General features: G+C 43.4%; 1 protein-coding gene and 1 pseudogene across 1 annotated transcript in view; both read right to left on the bottom strand.

Moving 5' to 3' along the window:
• Slc7a8 (solute carrier family 7 member 8) overlaps positions 1 to 9,489 on the bottom strand; it is a 60,339-nt gene extending 50,850 nt beyond the window's left edge. Inside the window, exon 1 of the mRNA XM_008839885.3 lies at positions 9,116 to 9,489. Coding sequence (XP_008838107.1) covers positions 9,116 to 9,269 — 154 coding nt within the window. The 5' untranslated portion in view covers positions 9,270 to 9,489. The remainder of the gene's footprint in view (positions 1 to 9,115) is intronic.
• An 8,504-nt stretch (positions 9,490 to 17,993) lies between these two features.
• Positions 17,994 to 20,034, bottom strand: part of LOC115071499 — a 7,179-nt pseudogene continuing 5,138 nt past the window's right edge.

Genomic DNA, 20,034 nt, shown 5'->3' with positions numbered 1-20,034 from the left:
AAGCTTTATGACATTTAGGAGGCTGAGGCAGGAGGATCTCAAGTTCCAGCCGAATCTTCTCTGCATAAGGAGATCGTGCCTCAAAAAACCCAAAAGCAAAGAAGAGCAAAGGGAAAAAGAAAAGAAGACATTCCCTAAAGAAAGGAAGAATGAAATCCATTCTCATGTGGAAGTCATTCAAGCCAACAGAGGAAAATGGAATGACAATTGTGGTTACGCAGGTCAGGCCTGAGCTGAATTGCCCACTACTTCTTATCACTGGATCAGTGAAACCTAAGTTTCTGAACAAGCTTTAGTGAGTGGGATGTGTGAGTTGATAGTGATAGGGGAAGAGGAGTGACAGAAAGTGAACTCAGAGAGAGAAAAAACCACTTACTGAACATTGACCCCAGAGCAGGAGCTTTGTTTAGTCCTCCACAAGAGACTTCTACTTTACCAGGCACGGTAGTAAACACCTGGAATCCCAGCATTTGGGAGGTAGAGGTAGGAGGATCAGGAATTCAAGGCTAGCTTTGGTTATATAGCAAGTTCAGGCTAGCCTAGGCTCAATAGCAAAACAAAACAAATAAAAGATAGAAAAAAAAATCCATTTTACAGCGAAATAAACTTGTAGCATATTCAATTTAAAAAGAGGGCTGGGGATATAGGTCAGTTGGTAGAGTGCTTGTGTAGCAAACACAAAAGCCTAGCTTTGAATCCCACTACCACATACACTAGAAGCTCAAAGTCATCCTCAGCTACATAGTGTATTTGAGGCTAGCCTGATGAGACCTTGATCGTCAGACCCCATCCCCACCCTGGACATTAAAATAAAGGTTACAAAGAGTGTGCATAAGGAGCTGGGGAGGTGGCTTAGGTAAGTGCTTGCCATGCAAGCCTGAGGACACGAGTTCAAATTCCCAGAAACCATGTAAAAGCCTGGTGTGGTGGTATGTCTGTAATCAGAATGCTCCTACCTGAGACAAGAGGTGGAGACAGGAAAGTCTGCAGAAACCCCAAGGCCAACTAGCCTGATCTATGCAGGGGTGAGCAGCAAGAAGCCCTGTGTCAAACAAGGTGGGACATGGTGAAAAGAAAGGATTGATATCTAAGGCTGTTCTCTGACCTTCACATAAGCACTGCTCACGCCCACAGTATCACGCATGAATGCACATGCACACACACACTCACGCACGCACGCACACACATGCGTGCACAAAATCGTGCATAGGGGTATAGGAAGTGTTTTGAAAACTGAAGACTATTGTAAAGCCTGTAAGGCCTCTCCTTCTCTGCAGTATCACCAGCGGTTTTCCTACTCTACAACACACCGATACAAATCTTGGAAAATTTTGTCTTAACCTTTCTGTTTATAGCACAAAGGCCCAAATGCTTTTTAATTTTTTAAAAAGATTTTAATTGCAGGGCATGGTGGTGTATGCCTTTAATCCCAGCACTTGGGAGGCAGAGACAGGCGGATCTTTGTGAGTTCAAGGCCAGCCTGGTCTACATAGTGAGTTCCAGGACAGCTGGGGCTACAGGGAGACCCCGTCTCAAAAAGACCAAAAAAAAAAAAAAAAGATTTTAATTTTGAGACAGTCTTGCTGTTTTTATATAGCCCAGGCTAGCCTCAAACTTGCAGTACTCCTCCAGCCTCCGCCTCCCAAGTGCTAGAGTTACAGATACAGGCAATGCTTGGCTCCCAAATTCTTTAAGGCAGCCTGACTTTCCCACATCATCTCTTACTAAGCACTCTATGTAGAACTGTACTCTAAAAAAGCCCCTAAACATTTTATGCATTCCATCCATGTGCAAGCAGGCTCCTTTAAATACATAAGGACGAGAAAAACACACTATGATTCTGCAGCAAGGGTCCTCCCCGAGAACCCTGCCTTCACAATGTGCAGCTCAGTGTGACATCGCCTGATACATCTTCAGACACATTATGAAACCTCTCTCCAGAAGTGACATCACTGCTGACGCACACATATTTAAAGCAAATCAGTGGGAAAAACCTGTGAGCATGAGAAAGGCTGAGAGATGAGATGTGATCGATAAAGCTTTTCAGCTCAAACTTCACTCGTTCTATAAATAACACAGCTTAAAATAGACTTCAGGGATTATTTTGCTTCTTAGAAATAAAATTCACCAGTGCTCAGCAAAAGGCCTCATATGCTCAGTTATTGTTAAAATACAGATTATCCCTAGTCCTGCATCCAGCAGCCCCAGGCTGCAGCCGGCAGATTGCCATCCCCTGGCCTCCAGGGAGGACTGGGTGAGGGTGATTCTCTGTAGGCATGTTCTGGGAGGGGAACAAGGTATAGTTCTTTCTCTGAGTGCTCAGCAAGGAACTAAATGTTGGAGGGGTTCAGTGATACAGCTCAACGGGAGGGTGCTTGCCTAGCACGGAGCAGGTCCTGAGGTCAAGCCCCAGAAGTGGGGAAGAGAAATCAGAAGACAGCAGTTTCTAGCCCCCTTGGTTCCTGAGTGGTTCTTGTTTTCTACAGATCATAAATCTAAATCTAGTCCTGGAACAGCTTGCTTCTGGCTGCTTTTTGAGATCTGGCCATTACCCCACAATAATAACAATAAAACATGGACAACAGTAACAGAAATTCCTGAGAATTCCTGAGGCTTTTGGGGTGGGGAGGGCAGGGAGGTCTGCTGCCTAGCTCTCGGAGAAAAGTAGAAAACCTCAGTAGTCTAGCAATTCGAGAAACTCCAGCCCTAAGTCCCATACCTCTACCCGTTTCAATAAACTGACTTAATTCAGGAAAGGTGCACGTGTGGTGCCCTCCTCCCTGAAAAAGCCATTTGACTTGCTTATAGTTATCTTATTATATTTCTGCTGTTATCACCAATAGTGATATAAATAAAATGGGTTCTTGGCCCTATTGCTTAGACACCGTTTTTTTTTTGTTTTTTTTTTTTTGAAACAGGGTCTTGCTCTATAGCCCAGACTGATCTGATGTTTACTGTACGTGTAGACCAGGCTGACTTTGAACTTGTAACAGTCCTGCCTCTGCCTTCCAAAGTACTAGGATTACAGGCTTGGACCCTTATGCTTGGTTTAGACACACTGTTCACCTGCTGGGTACCTGTTTTCTTTCTCAGACTCTGTTTCCTGCTAGTCATTCATTCTACATAACTCTGCTCTTTGAGGGAACATATTTTAGCCCAGATGGTTGCAAGTTCAACAAAACTGCCCTTGAGCTCTGTGGTTCCTGGAAGCAGGAAGCATGCAACAGGATGCCTGGTCCCAGTCATTTTATACTACATGCTGTGGAGCATGTCCGTTCCCTGCTCAAGGGCCTGGGTAAGAATCCATCTCTGCCTGGTCATTTACCTACTTAAACCTTTAATTTCTGTAATGGCGCTCATTGTGAAAGATTATTTATAAAGTACTTATCGAGCATCTGTACCTGGTACACAGCAAGTACTCACTAATGGTAACTACTTATTATTACATTGCTGACTATATCTTTTCCTACTCACCAAGATGTGTTTATTTTGAAACAGCTTTGAGCTGGCTTCTGTCCCAGAATTTTCTTTGAAAACTGTAAGAGTTTTAACATGGTTTCATCCTTAATGAACCAAATCCTAATACCCCCATGTTTCTTTAATAGACTACAAACTCAACAAATTTTCATACCCCCTCCCTCCAAGCAATATCCAACAAACATTTCCGGAATTAGACACACGTTATGTTAGAGGCTAAAATCTAAAATTTGCTAAAAGTAATGTAGTTCAATTAAATCTGAAATCTTTGGACCTAAAATCTTTCCATCAACCCAGGGCCATTTCACTACAATCATACCTACAGCCACACTTCTCTCTGTTTCTGTTTCTGTTTCTGTTTCTGAGACACCATGTCACTATATAGCCCAAGCTGGCCTTGACCTTAAGATCCTCCCACCTCAGTCTCCCAAATATTGAGATCACAGGTATGAGCTACCATACTTGGCTCAGAGATCCTTTAAAAAGAAAGTTTTCCAAACTCTCCAGGGTCAGATACCTGAGGTTTCTCCAGATTCCAATCCTGCTGTCTTCTTCCAGGCCCCACTCCACTACCAAGTAACATGCACCAGACTTTCTCCCCTCTCTGAATTATAATTAGAAATGGCTCTGGACTCTGATCAGTTACCAATCATATCCTTAATCCCAGCCTTCAGCAGGCTGAGGAGGGAAGATGGAGAATTCTAGGTCAACCTGAGCTACATAGCAAGAACTTACCTCAAAGATAAATAAGGGGCTGGACAGATGGCTCTGTGGTTAAGAGCACTTGCTGTTCTAGCAGAGGACCTAGATTTGGTTCCAGCACCCACAGAGTAGCTCATAACCCCCTATAACTCCAGTTCCAGAGGATCCGACACCCTATTCTGGCATCCAAGGGAACCAGGCATAGATGTAGTACATACACGTACATCTAGGCAAATAGTTATATACATAAAACTAAAATATACACATCTTTAAAAAAAAAATACTGTGTTAGTTGAGAGTCAGTAGTACAGCTAGTCCTGTGCCCAGTATTTCCTTTCAGCAAATATCCCTCATGAGCATATAGTACATTGAAAACAAGGACATTTTTCTTTAGGCTTTGTCGATGGCTTATTTGTTTTCAGACATAACTTCCAGCCCTTCCAAGCACATGCCTAAAAACATGACCAATATAAAGCTACCTAGATGTTTAGGAATTCTGTAGGCCCACCTCTCAAGGGGCTAGGAAGAACAATGGTCTGTGTGGGCCAGCGGCCTCCAACTGAACATTCTCAGTGTTCCTGCAACCTCACAGGAAGAACATTGCCTTCCTCCACCCTCAGCTGCTGCCCGGCTCCCCCTTTCACTAAATTTTCCTCACAAGGAATACAACCATGATTGCTTTATCTATGAAAATAAATTAGGGCTGCTGCAGAGGCTTTAAGAAAAAAATGCCCCTTTAGGACATAAGATAGAAATAGGACTGGAGAGATGGTTAAGCGGGTGCAAACACTTGCCACCAAGCCTGATGACCTGAGTTCAGTCTCCAGGGTTTACGTGATGCAATGAGAGAACCAACTCCTGAAGGTTCACATACAGGACGTGTGCATGACCACATGCCCAACAAATATACATGCATGCATGATGTGTGCACAAGCACACACACATAAATAAATAAATGTAATAAGAATTTAAAAATAGAATGCTAGAGAATAATGCTACGAGTTTGTGTGAGGAGTCACACAAAGTGCTGGGCTTGAATCTTGACTCCAAAACTTTTAGTTGTATGACCTTTGGCAAATTGCTTATCCCTCTGAGCTGCCTCCATTCCCTTATCTGTAGGAAAAGATAATATGTGCTGTCCACTCAGGGTTGTGAGGGACAAGCAGCTATTAAGTGCCTGGCATATAATATATATTTAATAATGACAGTTATCAATAATAACTTTGGTATCATCAATCAATTAATTTTGTTGTCCTTCACATCCTCTTTAGATTAGAGGAGTTTCTATTAATGCTGAAGTCTAAGTTCATCTACTACCAAGAAGTTTTCCTGGTCTAGTACCTGAAGAGGAACAGCCTGGTTATTAGGGCCATTGCAATGTTAAACATTAAAAGGAGGTTGTATGTGTGTGTGGCTCAGGGCTACAGCTCTTGCCTAGCATGAACGAGGCTCTGGATTCCATTCCCAGGACTACCACCACTACCACCACCAAGAAAAATTGAAAAATAACAGTTACCCAGGTTTATGAAATGAGTCTTAGCTTACGCGTTTCCAAGCCAGTTCCCAATGGTCTTCTAGATAAATGCTTCTTGTTTGTTGGTTTGTTTTTCTTTTCTTTTCTTTCCCTTTTCTTTTCTAGAGTCGATGGATATATAGACTGGCCTTGAACTCAAGATCCTCCTGTCTACAGAGCGCTGAGATTACAGGCATAAGCTACCAAGTCTGGCTTCAATGCTTTTGAATTGGGAGGATTGGAGATTGAACCTAGGGCCTTGTATAAATACTCTGCCACTGAGCTACATCCCCAGCCAAGTAAGTGTTTCTTATTATTACTGTTCTCAGATGTTTACCTGATTCAATTAATTTCAACAATAATTTTAGTAATTGTTCCATATTAGGTACCCAGCTAAGCACTAAAGATTCAGGGATGCATAAGACAAAATGTCTTTCTCTCCTCTTTCTCCCCACCCCTTCTCTTTCTCTCTGTCTCTGTCTTTTGAAACAGGGTGCATGCTGTAGCCCAGGTTGGTCTAGAACTCCTTGTGTAGCCTTAGCTAACTTCAAACTCTCAACAATTCTACCTCAGCCTCCCAAGTGCTGGGATTATAAGCATGAACAATTATACCCAACCTCTTATTCCCTCCTTCCCTCCCTCCTCCTTTCCTTTCTTCCTTGAATCTCGAATTTGAAACTTGCTAAGTAAGTGCATGGTCTAGAACGGAGCTGTGCTCAGGCACAGTTTTGCTCAAGGAAACAAGTTACACTACAATCTTTTACTTACAAAATCTCCCAGAACTATCTTGCTCCTCCATTTTTCCCTATATCCTTCAAGAGGTGTCTTAACCTGGCTGTTGCTGGGAACTTCTCTCCTTTTGCACCCCCCACCATTCCACCATTCACCCATATTTGCCCTCCCCCAGCGGCTGCACAAGTAAGCTCTATTGTTAATTCTCAGTGTTCCCTGCTCAATGTACACAAATCTCACCTTCCTGATCAGGTTATAAATAACCTTAGGGTACAAGTCTTCTATTAGTTCATTTTATATTCCCATAATGCCTGCCATTCTGTTGTTTCTAATATATGATGATCGTGAATGAAGTCCTATGAGCTTAAGAAATGTGTATTTTTTTTACTGGGTGCGGTGGTGCATACCTTTAATTAATGCCAGCATTTGGGAGGGCAGGAGGATCTCTGTGAGTTTAAGGCTAGCCTAGTCTACATAGTGAGTTCCAGGCCAGCTGGGGCTACAGGGAGACCCTGTCTCAAAAAAAAAGAAACGAAAAAAGAAATGTATATTTTAATCTACCCTCTAAATCAGTTGGATATGAAATAGATAAATCTAGAGCAAATGTTCTTTTCCCATATATCATCGGATTTACTTAGGAAATTTCCTATTTCTTCTTAAAGCTCTTTCTTCCATCGTGTTGATACTGAGCAGCAGATTGCCCAATTCTACATGGGATAGAAAATAAGAGTCCTTTTTTTTACATTTGATCTTGAAAATATTTGAATTGCTCTCAACCACTTAGAAGCCTTTCTAGAAGAGGACATGGAATCTTCTCGGCACATCTGCAACACAATAACCATGCAGGAGGGAAGTAGAAAGGATTTTGTCTCATATCACCCTGAGGTGTTTCTCGGCTTAGTTTGAATGAAGGTAAAACAGTGTTGATTAACTACAAGAATGCTCACATTTTGGAAAAATATCTTGATTTCTCTAAAATCACCTATAGCATCAGCCTTAGTAAATAAGAAAACACCCTCTAGCCATGAAAACATGCACATATGGAGGGATGGGTGAGCAAGAAGGATGAAAGAGGTTTGAGTGTGTGTGTGTGTGTGTGTGCTAGTATGTGTGTGAGTGTGTGTATGAGAGTGTGTGAGTGTGAGAGTGTGTGAGTGTGTGTGTGAGTGTGAGTGTGTGTGAGTGTGTGTGTGAGTGTATGTGTGAGTGTGTGTGTGTGAATGTTGAGTGAAGTAGACACTTTGCAAAGGGAGGGAAATGCTTAATCCTATCAGTCAAATTTATGAAAGAGGTTACAGGCGCTGGCCTATTTACAGACTTTAAATAGGCATGTGCTGTACATATTGAATACCAGGTTGATTTCATTTTTCAGGACAATTGAAATAAAGTAAAAGACATGACTGTCTTGTGGATCCCCCATTATTTTTTTTATAACTCTAAATGCCTGGAATAATTAGATGAAATGGAATTCCATTTTGAGAAAAAACTGGGCATAGTATGATCAGAGGAGTCTGGGTGGAGAGAGGAAGGGGAATATCAGAATACTGTACTGACTTTATTTGACTTCAAGGATGTTCTCCAGTGTCACACTTGCTGGGGTGCCAAAAACATCTTGACCTGTGCATGGAACACTGTGTCACCCAGAGAAACTGGTTCACAGGCGTCAAGGCACAGTAAACCTTCACGGAAGAACTCCAGAGGGAGACCATAGGGAAATACATTGGAACCGGAGCCAGAGACTCCTCTGTTCCTTTTCCTGGGAAGAAATAAAGCCTGTACAGCTGACTAAACTCTCCCTCTCTGAAGGGATGGTAGTAATGAGCCATTGTCCAGCACCTGTCTCCATGGCTGCTTCAGAAAGAGAAGAGTGCATTGTGTAGACATGGAGCTGTCTTTGGGAGCCCCTGCCCTGCACAGTGCTCTTGGGAAGTGGACATCAACAAGATCCCACTGGCACTTCCAGGCCCACCCAAGCTCCTCAGCTTAAGAGCCTCCAAGCTAGGACACAAATTTCATCCGTGAGAACCCTGCTGGGTCTTCTGTAAGTGTTAACAGATATGTGGATTCCACTAGGCAACCAGAGAAGCTACAAACTACCCACTTAAAGAACAGCACAGTTGACCAGCTCCCCCTTTGTCTGTAAAATGGGAATAATCACCCTGTCACGTGTCTCCTGCCACACATGATGGAGAAGCAGTAAAAAGTCAGAGCATTGTTATAAATGTTGTTGCTATTTTTATTACACATCACACAGTTTCCTATATCATAAGACAATGAAATATCTACTTAATGAGCCTCAAAAGTGGGTCCACAGCCTGCTGAAGGTGGCTGCATAAAAGCTAGTTAAAAATCCATATCCGGTCCTGAATTAGGATCTACCGAATCAGAACTGCCTAGTGACAACACAGAGAGACTTACACGTCTAACAGCCCCAGGCAATGCTGTGGCACACGACCAGCCAGGTTCATGTGTTTCATTCTATGGTTCAGCCTTGTTTGGCTGAAGATATGTATGACAGAAATCACTTCCCATGCCTTCCTCAGACTTGACCCGTGGGGATGGGTGACACCAAAGGTCACATACAAAGCAAAACTCATGATTTAGAGGTTTTGGCGGGGTTAAAGTCCTACCGGAGGACCCCTGGAGAGGGGCTGGAGTGGTGCTGGGGTGGGGTTGGGGAGCGGGACTCACCTACAATGATGCCACAGGCGCTGACCAATCCGATCTCCTTCTTCAGGGCTACACCGCCCCCTCCCGAGCCGGCCTCATCGGGGCTGGCCTCCGACCTGCTCCCACCTGGGGGGCTCTTCGCAGGGTTGTTTCGGTGTCTGGCTCCTTTTTCCATCTTTCTCGCTAAGTTCCAACCTTGAAAAGCTACGTTTCTTCCTAAACGCTCGTGCGTGTCAGTGTATAGACACGTAAAGAGACTTTAAAAGTCAGACGTCCTTTTTAGAAATAGGGATCGCTCTACCTTCTGAAAGTGACAAGCAAATAAAAGGGAAAACGGAAAATATTCCACTTTGTATCGACACTTGTCACTCTTGCTTACAAACAAGGGAAGTGTTCTTTCAAAAAGAGAGGCGGGGAGCATATATATTTAAATACAAAAATAGAACTGTACCAGCGACTCCAGCTGGAATTCTCCGGAAAGGGTTACCGTCAGAAGCCAGGATGGCTCTGCCTCGTGTACCAGGCGGTGGCTCACTCGAGAGGCTTCAAAGAGATAGTCGGGGTTTCCCGGCTGCCCCCCTCCTCTAAGAGAGGGCCTTTACCTTCCCTTAGTCTTTCTTTTATGATGAGGGTAAAAGTAGTTTTCATTAGCTGAAAGGGTGGAGGAGAAGCAAACCTTAGGTACTTCTTTCCGGGTTTGCTCTGGATCTGGTTTCCACCTGCTGTGGTTTCTGTCCCCGGCTTCTGCTTCCGCTTTTCCCAGATGTCCTCTTTCTGACTGGCCTTCTCGTCCTTTCTTTTCTGGGTCCCGGCTCGGTCCTCACGCCGCAGCCTGCTCCATCGCTCCGGCTATGGGAGAGTGGTTCCTCCACACGCGAATGTGCTTCCCTTTTAGCGGCGGGTTTTATTTGCTGACGGAAGCTCCGCCCCCACCTCCTCCGTTCCTCTCCATCCTCAGCCCCATCTCCTCCCTCTTCTATTTAAATATTAGCACACAACCCCCAAAGATCAGGAAGGGTGGGGGTGGTTTAAAACATTTCTCTTTATCTTTCTCCTTATAACTAAGTGGAAGTGAAATCCTTTCGTGTTGACAGTGCCTGGAGCGTTCACTGGCCAGTATTGCGTTACAGGTCTGTGAGGTTCATAAATAAGGGAACAGTTTATGCAGGGACTTTTATTGCCATCAGAAATAAACAGGCCACTGTACTGAAATATGTAAGTATGGATCAATTGAGGACACGGGAGAGAAGGCTATACTGATATCATCCTCAAGCTATTTCCAGAAAATGGGGGGAGGGGGATTAAGAATAACGCTCAAGAATTTCATTTAGTTACTGACCATAATGAAAGGTAGGTAAAGTCATCATCAAGAAGATGCTGCAGCCCTGGTTTACACCACTTACCTGGGGTCGACCAAAGCATGGTAAGTAGGTCTGACCCAGTCCCATAACTTCCAATATTTTTTCTATCTGTAAATTACTTGAAAAGCAGATGGATGAATTGTGAGCACCTCTAGCTGCTCACAAAGCAGGTCTATTGATGTTAAGAGATGAGGAACTGATAACTATATTGATATTGTGTCTCCACTTCCCTGAAAACTCAGTTTCTAAGTGTAAGGAAGCTTTCAGTTCACAGAAAGAACTGAAAATCTAAAGTGGTTTTGAGTCTCATTACATATACTAAACAAAATTATTTTCTTTTCAATCTGTCTAAAAAATAAAATACTGCTGGGCATGGGTGATGATGCACTCCTTTAATCCCAGCACTAGAGAGGCAGAGGTAAGTGGATCTCTGTGAGTTCAAGGCCAGCCTGGTGTACATAGTGAGTCCTGTCTCAACAATAACAACAACAACAACAACAAAAAAAAACCCAAAACAAAAATTCCCCAAACTGACTGCTAACTACACAAATTTGGTTTTACTTTTTGGAAAATGCTCCAAAATATTTGGGCTTTTTTGGAAAATAAATAAATTCTTTTGAAATGTGGTTGGATAGGCTATCATAGCAAAAGCTTTTCTAAATGGGGTAAAGTCCAATCAACAGTCTTCGGTCTGCCCCTTGATCACTCAACTCAGCAAGTAGTAAGAGGTTTCAAAGGTTGAGCTCTCAACCCCTTCTTCTGTTAGTTCAAGATACAGCAAGTTGAAAACCTCAGCAAAAAAAAAGTAAGGGTGGTGTATAATTGTCAACCAAAAGAACAGACAAAGCTGGTACTATATAGCATGAAATTCCATGGAAGGGAATGAGTCAGGAGAAATAAAGAAAATTTGAATTGCGTCTGGCCTTCCTTGACAGCCTTAGGAAGCACTGAGGGAAATTTTGATACATTCATTATTAAGCAATCCAATTTGAAGATTTCTGCTCAGATATCAACATCGAGGATAAAACGACCTTTCTGCTTCTCAAATGTGAGTTCTTTCAGTAACATTTTGTAGTTCCAGTTTAAATGGTATAGTCTTAATAGGGTACAAGAGTATGATAATTTGAGGTCTCTTCCAAAATGAATGCAAATGCACAGCATTATGTAAGCTTTGGCACCCTTGATTTATGAATTGGGAAGGGAATTTTGAGATCATGCAGATTCTTGGGATGCAGTGTGGCACTAAAGGGGAAAGGGAAGCTTGTTGAAGATTGATATTTCCATTTCTATAGTACTTGGAATTTATAAGTGACTTGTTACTGTTTATTAATGGTGTGATGTGAATGCTAGAAAAGAAATCTTTCCCCATCAAACTGACCATTATTCATATTATATGTCTCTTCAGATGGTAACATTTTGTAGCATAAACTACATGTGTCAAAATTTTATGTGCCTGACCTTGCATGGTGGCACACACCTTTAATTTCAGCACTGAGGAGAGAGAGGCAGGTGGATCTCTGTGAGTTTGAGGCCAGCCTGGTCTACTTAGTGAGTTCTAGGTAGCTGGGACTACAGCAAGACCCTGTCTCAAAAGACAAAAAAATAAATAAAAATCATCGACTTGAACACAAAAGACAAAAAGACAAAGAAAAGTCTTGGTGTAACATGTCATGAAAAATTGTAAAAAAAAAAACAAAACTCCATTAATTGTAATTTATTGTATGTTGATCACTAAATTGTTTTCATCTGTAATGCTACTCTACATTTTAAAAAATTTATTATTTTTATTTTATATGTGTGAGTGTATTGCCTGCATGTATGTGAATGCACCTGTGTCATGCAATGCCACAGAGGTCAGAAAAGGGCTTCGGATTCCCCTGGAACTGGAGTTAAGGATGGTTCATAGCCGCCATGTGGGTGCTAGGGATTGAACCCGGGTCCTCTGCAAGAGCAGTCAGTGCTCTTAACCGCTGAGCCATCTCTCCAGCCCCACCTTTACATCTTTAATTTTACTCTCTGAATTTAAGTAGTACTTTAGAGTTTGTAAATTTTTCTGAATAATATCTCAATTTTTCCCCTCTTCATTAAATGTCTTGGGTAGAGAAAGTGCCTCCTAAGTGCTGGAATTGAAGGCATGAGCCACCATACCCAGTTAAAGCCAATTTGTTTTATTTTATTTGGTCTCTTTGGAAGTGGGTCTCCCTGTAGCCCCAGCTGCCCAGAACTTGCCAAGTAGACCATCCCAGGCTGGCCTCTATCTCAAAAGGTCAGAGAGGTCACCAGTCTCTGCCTCTGTGCTGGGATAAAAGGCATGTGCTACCACACCTGGCTCTACAGCTCTTATTTTAATGATCTTAAAATTTTAGGCTAAGGCTCAAAGAAGTGTCTTGCCAGAGATCAAAGACCAGACACTGGATGTGTTCTTGGGAAAGCAGGCTGTCATTGGTTCACACTGAGCTTTTTCTAAGACACTACATCTATTTGATGCTTCAGCCTTTCACTTTGAGGGAAACAGAAGGTCTGGCTCTTCCCTTGTTTGTTGTTGGTTTGAGATAGGGTCGTCCAGGTTGACCTTAGGATCTTGCCTCAGCCTCTTAAGTGTTTTTGAGCTGGTGTCATAACTGGATCTTTTGGAGACACATTTTGATGTCAGCACTTTGAAATCTGTTCCATGAGACTCATGGACCTTAATCTAGGCCCCCTGACATTTACCCCTGTCTTCACATAGACCTCTTCTTGGACATTTCACAAGTCCTTGCTTTAGGACAACTCCATTTCCAGTATCTGAGTGATTTCTTACTGTTTGCATGCTGAAATTGGGGAGAAATTGACCTCTATAACCAGGAAACGGGTAGTTGGACAGGTCGTTCTCTTCCAAATACTGTGGCCTTAGAAAGAGAAAGGCTGTGTGTGGCTGACACCTACTGCACGAACAGGGAGATGGCATGGGGACAGGCTGCTGCAATAAACACATTCATATTCTCATGGTCCCTTTTTGAAACTATGAGTAAAAAATATTTCTTAATGTAAGAGAATAGAGCATGATGCTCAACCACTCTGTGTCTGGATCTAACAGCACTTTATTCTTGCTTTTTGTAATGGAGCTGTGAAGTCTGAGGTCACTAACAAGGGACAAAAGTCTCCTTGGAGTCAGTTCACAGCCCGTGCTCTCTCACTGGACTCCTCATGTCTACATGCCCAAAGTCAGAAGAAAATCCTTCTTAAAAATCAAAGCCCATGGGTCAGGAATGATGGTTCACACATGAATCCCAGTATTCAGGAGGCTGAGACAGGAAGATTGTTATGAGTTCAGGGCAGCCTGGGCTACAGTGTGATAAAGTATCTCAAAATACACAAATAAATTAAAGCCCATGGCTATTTGTAGTGGAACATGCCTGTAATGTCAGTACTAGTGGGGTTAAAGCAGGAGGATCCTGAGCCCTGGAAGCCAACCTGAGTTACATAATGAGTTCAAGCCAGGCTTGAGAGTCATATAAAAACCCTGAATTAAAACAAAACAAAACAAAACAAAACAAAAGGCCAGTGAGACTAAAGTTCAGAGTAAAGGCACTAGTCGTCAAACCTGATAATCTGAGTTCGATCACTGGAACCGACTTGGTGGAAGGAGACAACAGAATCCTGAAAGTTGTTCCCTGACCTCCATAAATGTGCTATAGCACACGTGCACCCCACTTCCAAAATGAATGAATAATGTAAAAATGTTTAAAAACTCAAAGAATTAAAAAATTAAAACACAGAGTCCAGTAAATAGTGGTTTCCTGAGCCAGTAGTTCTAGGAGTTTTATGCGACTTAACAAGGTAAACCAGATGAAAATTCGTGAGAAAAAAGAAAGGAAACTTAAAAAGACAAAGCAAAAACAGGTCAAAAGAAAGAAAGAAGGAGGCTCTGTCAGTTACTAAGCCCTTTGCAGCTGTCCTCTGCCTTCTGGATGTGTTCCTAAGTTCAAAGGAAGCTGTATCATCTAGAGTTTATGCAGTCCTGAGAATCTGGATGGAGCAGACCTTGAGTTGTTATGATGACTAATTAATTCATGCTCTTCTGGAGATGATGAATCCTTGCTATGACACTACAGACAAAAATTCCAGAAGATTATTCCTCTGCTGCACTTGGCTGGATTCTAGAACTTCAGCCCAGCACTGGTGGGAAAGAATCAAAGATGCATCCCCATAGCAGGTCATTACTCCCTGACTCCTGGGCTGGGACCCAACCTGTCATGGGCCCTAATATTCTTCTTTAAAAGGATTTAGGTGACTCTACTTTTGTGTGCTTGTGTATGGAAATTTCTACCCTAATTGGCTTTTATTATGTTTGTCCAAGATGAAGGTTCATATCTTTCCAATTATTTTGCTCAAATTATTTTGCTCAAATTCACGGCTCTGCACATGGTAAGCAAATGCTCTATACCTGAGCTACACACCAAGTCCTTGTTTTTTGAAACAGGGTCTAACTATGTAGCCCATGCTAGCTTGGAACTTATACTCCTCTTGCCTTACCTCCACAGTGCCAGAATCTGGGGGTGGGGGCGGGGCATCATACTTAGGAAGACTCATCTTTTAAAGTGAAGAAGGTAAGTTCCTCAAGGAACCTGATTTTATACACTAATAACTAATACATACTAAATTAAAACAATCCCCAACCTACTGGTTGGCATGTGAACTAAATGTAATTAAGTGTAGTCAGTGCCTGGACATGGACTGGACTGTAGAGAGAGGAGAAAATTCAGTCTATGTTTGGTTTTAAAGCTCTTTCATGTAGAGCACAGATCTCAGTGCTGCCTACAAATCCCACCAAAGTCCTAGCCTTCTCTCTTGAAGCTAACACCTCCTCTCCCAGATCTTCACTTCCTGTTGACGGTTGTTGCCTATGGAAAGTAGGTGAAGGTCGAAGAGCTTCTACGTCCTCTGTTCACGAAGTCTGTCATTCTGCTGCCAACATATTCAGCCTCCCCACCCAGGAAAACGGCTGCGCTCCTATGAACCTCACCCCCACCTGCCCTAGCTTCTGCCCTGAATCATTTCTCTTTCTTATACAACATTTTCTACTCTCTACTGTTAGGCCAAACTGGGCCCCAAATGGAGTCACTACAGACCAGCAACATGGCGATCACAACCTGGTGGGCAGCATTTACAGAAAGAGAAACTAAACGATCCTAATTCCTCAGTAACCACCTGACCCTTGTTTTAACAATGCACCCTGCTCATAACAGCAATTTTCCATCGCAGCCAACCAAAAAACTGAAAAACACCTAAGTGAAACTCCCCCCACCAAGGTACCTGCTACTGACTTACCTTCCTGCTACAGTCCCACCACCCCCTACCCACAAAAGAAATAGCCTATAAAATCCAGACTGCTATGAGGAGAAACCACTGGTCCCTTTCTCCTGTGGGAGCAGTCCAGCTGCTTGTCCATCCCAATAAATTTCTTCTTTTCTCTCCTCAGAGTGGACTCCAGTGGTCTTGGTCTTTTCACGAACCTAACATCTACTGGATTATTCCCATCAGCACACTGACATGCCATCATACCTTTCATTAAAAAAAACAAACATAGGGCTGGAGAGATGGCTCGGCAGTTAAGAGCACTGACTGTTCTTGCAGAGGGCCCAGGTTCGATTTCCAGCACCCACAAGGTGGTTGATAATCATCTGTAGCTCCAGTTCCAGGGGAATCTGATGTTCTCGTCCAATCTCCGCGGGCATTGCATGGCCCGGGTGCATGTCCATACACGCAGGCAATATACTCACACACATAAAATAAAAGTTAATTAATTAAAAAAATAATCCCAGCACTTAGGAGGCAAAGGCAGGTGGATCTCTGTGAGTCTATGTAGTGAGTTCCAGACCAGCTGGGGCTACAGGGAGACCCTGTCTCAAAAGACCAAAAACAAAATAAAACAAGGGGCAGGTGAGATGGCTGAGTAGCCAGAGGTGTTTGGGCTCAGGCCTGAGGACTTGAGTTCAATCCCTAGATTGAAGGTGGCAGGAGAGAATCAACTCAGAGCTGTCCTCTGACCTTCACACACACTCCAAGGCACACACATGCCAGCACTCTTGTACACATTAAACACACACAACAAAATAATTGTATTTTTTAAATGGGTTGGGGCCAGGCATGGTGGTATAAGCTTTTAATCCCAGTACTCAGTAGGCAGAGGCAAGGGGATCTCTGTAAGATCGAGGCCAGTCTGGTCTATATATAAGTTTCGGGCCAGCTGGGGCTCCAGAGAGACCCTATCTCAAATAGTTAAATTCAAATAAAAAATGCTGGGGAGCTGGAGAGATGGTTCAGCAGTTAAGAGCACTGGCTGCTCTTGCAGAGGACCTGGGTTCAGTTCAGTAGATAAAATACTTGCTACGTAAATGTAGGAACCAGTTTAGATTTCCAGAATGCACATAAAAGCTAGGCAGGTATGATGGCTGCTTGTAATTCTAATACCTGAGAGGTAGAGATAGAGGGGGGGCATCCTAGGGGCAAGATGGCTGGCTAGGTGGAATTGTCAAGCCCCAGAGTCAGCAAGAGACCCTGCTTCAATAATGGAGAATGACTGAGGAGACACTGGACATCAACTTCGGGTCTTTATGTGCATGTGTACCTGTATGCACGTGTACCCCCACAACATGCAAATACACATTCATGCTTGCACACCACACTTACAAACCCAACCAACTAACTGAATAAAAAACCAAACAAAAAACCAGCAATGAGATGGCACACGCTTGTAATCCCAGCCCTCAGGAGGCTAAGGCTGCAGGATCACAGGTTCCAGGCCAGCCTCTGTTACACAGAAGGACCTGTCACTCACAAACAATCAGAACTTCCCTTGATTCCACGTTCTTGTCCACCTACCACTCAACTCCCCGTCTTTCCTTCCTCATCTCCATTCATGCTTAAGTCCACCACACCAAAGTTTTTGTCCCCAGCACCTGGCAGAAACTACTCTTGTGAAGGTCACCAGTGGTCACCACATGGTCCAACATACACCCTTCTCAGCCTTTATCCTCTGGATCTCACAGCCCCATGTAGCCAGTGAACAACTCCAGAACACCGGTTCTCCTGACTTTCCCCAACCTTGCTAGCCTCTACTTAGGCTTCTGCAACATCCTTTTCTCTTCCCAACCTCTCTTCTTCTATGTTCTTCCTCACTCCTGCAGTGACCTCAGCTGGTCCTGTGGTTTCTGTGCATACACTGACATTTCCCAGATTTACACTTATAGCCCACATGTCAGATAGGAGAGTCAGCTATCTGTCTGCTCAATGTCCCTGGATATTCAATAGCTACCACAAACTGGCATTGTTCAAAAGAGTGTCCACATCCCCTTCCAAATCTGACCCACTCTGTTTTCCCCCCTTTATTACTAATTGGTCAGGCTAATATCTTGGAATCAACCTTGACTTTGTTGGTTTTGAAACAGGATCTACACTGTATAGCCAGGGCTGACCTGGAACTCTCTATGCAGACCAGGCTGGCCTCAAACTCACAAAAATATATCCGTTGTTTAATCAGATTCTTGGCAAGAAATTTAGAATATCAATTTGTGAGGATGCATTCCATTTGTCAGAGCAAAGAGTGATCGCAGGTAGCCCTTGAGCTGAGGAATAGCTTTCTGATCAACCTTGACAGCTCTGTGATCTGGAATTTCTTTCTCCATGTTGAAGACCTCGCCTTCCTGGTGCCTGGGCTTTGGGTAGCTTCTCGATACGCATCAGTAAGGTGCTGGGGATTTTCACCGTTGCTGATACCGACTTCTGTGGAGGTGTGTTCTACGCATGAGGTCCAGCCACAAGTAGCAAGCCATGGGCCAGCTGCTCCAGGAAAGCCAATGCCTTGCCCCTGTGATGCCCGGTGAGGATGACAGGATGGTCCCGGGTGATGCTGGCGCAGCTTTCCCACATGCGACGGAAGGGCCTTTTCCCATGGTTCGGCACCTTCCGAGGCACATCTTCAATAAGTTAATACCTAGGCATTTTGCGAAGCTTAAGGACCAGGTTGCTACCACTGTTGTCCACAACTGGTTTTGTAACCGTAGCAAGAAACTTCTTTTTTTCCTTTTCAACCTTGGATTTAGCAGCTGAGAACTTCCTTTTGGACAGAAACTTTCTGGTCTACGTAGTGGCCCGGGAGTCTCTGCCAGTTCCTCTAACGAGGACAGGGTTTCGGCTGCAGTGAGGTGTCCCCTTCTTCAGGTTAACTTTAGGGTCTCGCTTTTTAGCCGTGCCTGCACCAGCGCCTGCAGCGGCCCCTTCTCCAGCCTTCTTGGCTGCAGGTTTCTTCTTCGCGTCAGGTTTCTTAGCCATTTCACTCGCTATAGTCCAAGATGGGAAAGAGAACTAAGGTCCCACTTCCAGTCCATAAGCAACGACCGGAAGTGTCTCCGAGTTTAGCATCTTAATTTGTTTTGTGCTCAGTTCTAAAATAGGGCAATACTTTCTTCTATAAAGCAGATAGGGTTGTGGAATTTGTTTTTAATATTTTGTTTACTATTTTCTTTTGTACGTATGCCTGCACATATGTAAGTTCACCACGTGCGTTCAAAACCCACAGAGGCCAGAGAGGGTGTCCGATTCCCTTGGAACTGGGGTTACTGATGGTTATTAGCTGCCATGTGGTTGCTGGGAATTGAACCTGGGTCCAGCAAGTGTTCTTAACTATTGAGTCATCTCTCCAGCCGTTTGTTTGTTCGACTTTGTTTTGTTTTGCTTTCCTTTATATGGTGCTGGAAATCAAACCCAGGCCCTTGCAGTTGCTAGGTTAGCACTCTGCCACTGCGCAGAACTGCCCAGCCTAAGGATGTTTTCATGGCAGACAGGAGAGGATTGAAGAAACCAAATAAAATTAGTTACTTCGAAGTTACTTCTCTTGTAAAGAGGAGACAGGGAGGTAAAATATTAGGAAAATAACTGCTTAGCTGACACAGGTTATTTCAAATTACTTCGTTATCACACTGTGGTGCAGGTTTGGGTGTTGTTATCTCATCTTGGTTTCTCAGATGGCCAGATCAACACCTTAATTTTGATGTGGTGATGTGAAACTTTGCACGAGTGACTTGATTTTGAGTTTTAGCCTGGCTTATTGGGTACAGTGCAGAAGCTCAATGTGAAACAATGGCCTCCTATAATTTTTTGCCTAGTAGAACATAAGACCCAGGTGCTAAAGTTGCTAGATTGTTTCTAGGTAGGGAAATGATAATGTAATTATTGTTAGGGTTTATCTATCTTAGCTAAATGCCAATGTATTTAAGGATGAAATAATCTGATAGATTTGCTGTTAAACAATATAAGGGGAAGGTAGATTATTAATGGGAGGAGAAAGAAGCAAATGAAATATTATGAAGATTCTGTATGCTACAGAAAGTATGAGTACAGAATTCTGACATTTTAAGGAAGAATGTGCACAGAAAAAAGAAGTCTTGTTAACTATGATTCTTCTGATTCTTAAACACTGTGACTTTTAGCTGGGTGTGGTGGCCCACGCCTTTAATCCCAGCACTCGGGAGGCAGGGGCAGGCGGATCTCTGTGAGTTCAAGGCCAGCCTGGTCTACAGAGTGAGTTCCAGGACAGCT

This window comes from Nannospalax galili, unplaced genomic scaffold, assembly GCF_000622305.1.
Source record: "Nannospalax galili isolate Female #2095 unplaced genomic scaffold, S.galili_v1.0 scaffold1119, whole genome shotgun sequence".
In the NCBI taxonomy this organism is placed as follows: domain Eukaryota; kingdom Metazoa; phylum Chordata; class Mammalia; order Rodentia; family Spalacidae; genus Nannospalax; species Nannospalax galili.
This window is presented reverse-complemented; position numbering and strand designations above follow the sequence as displayed.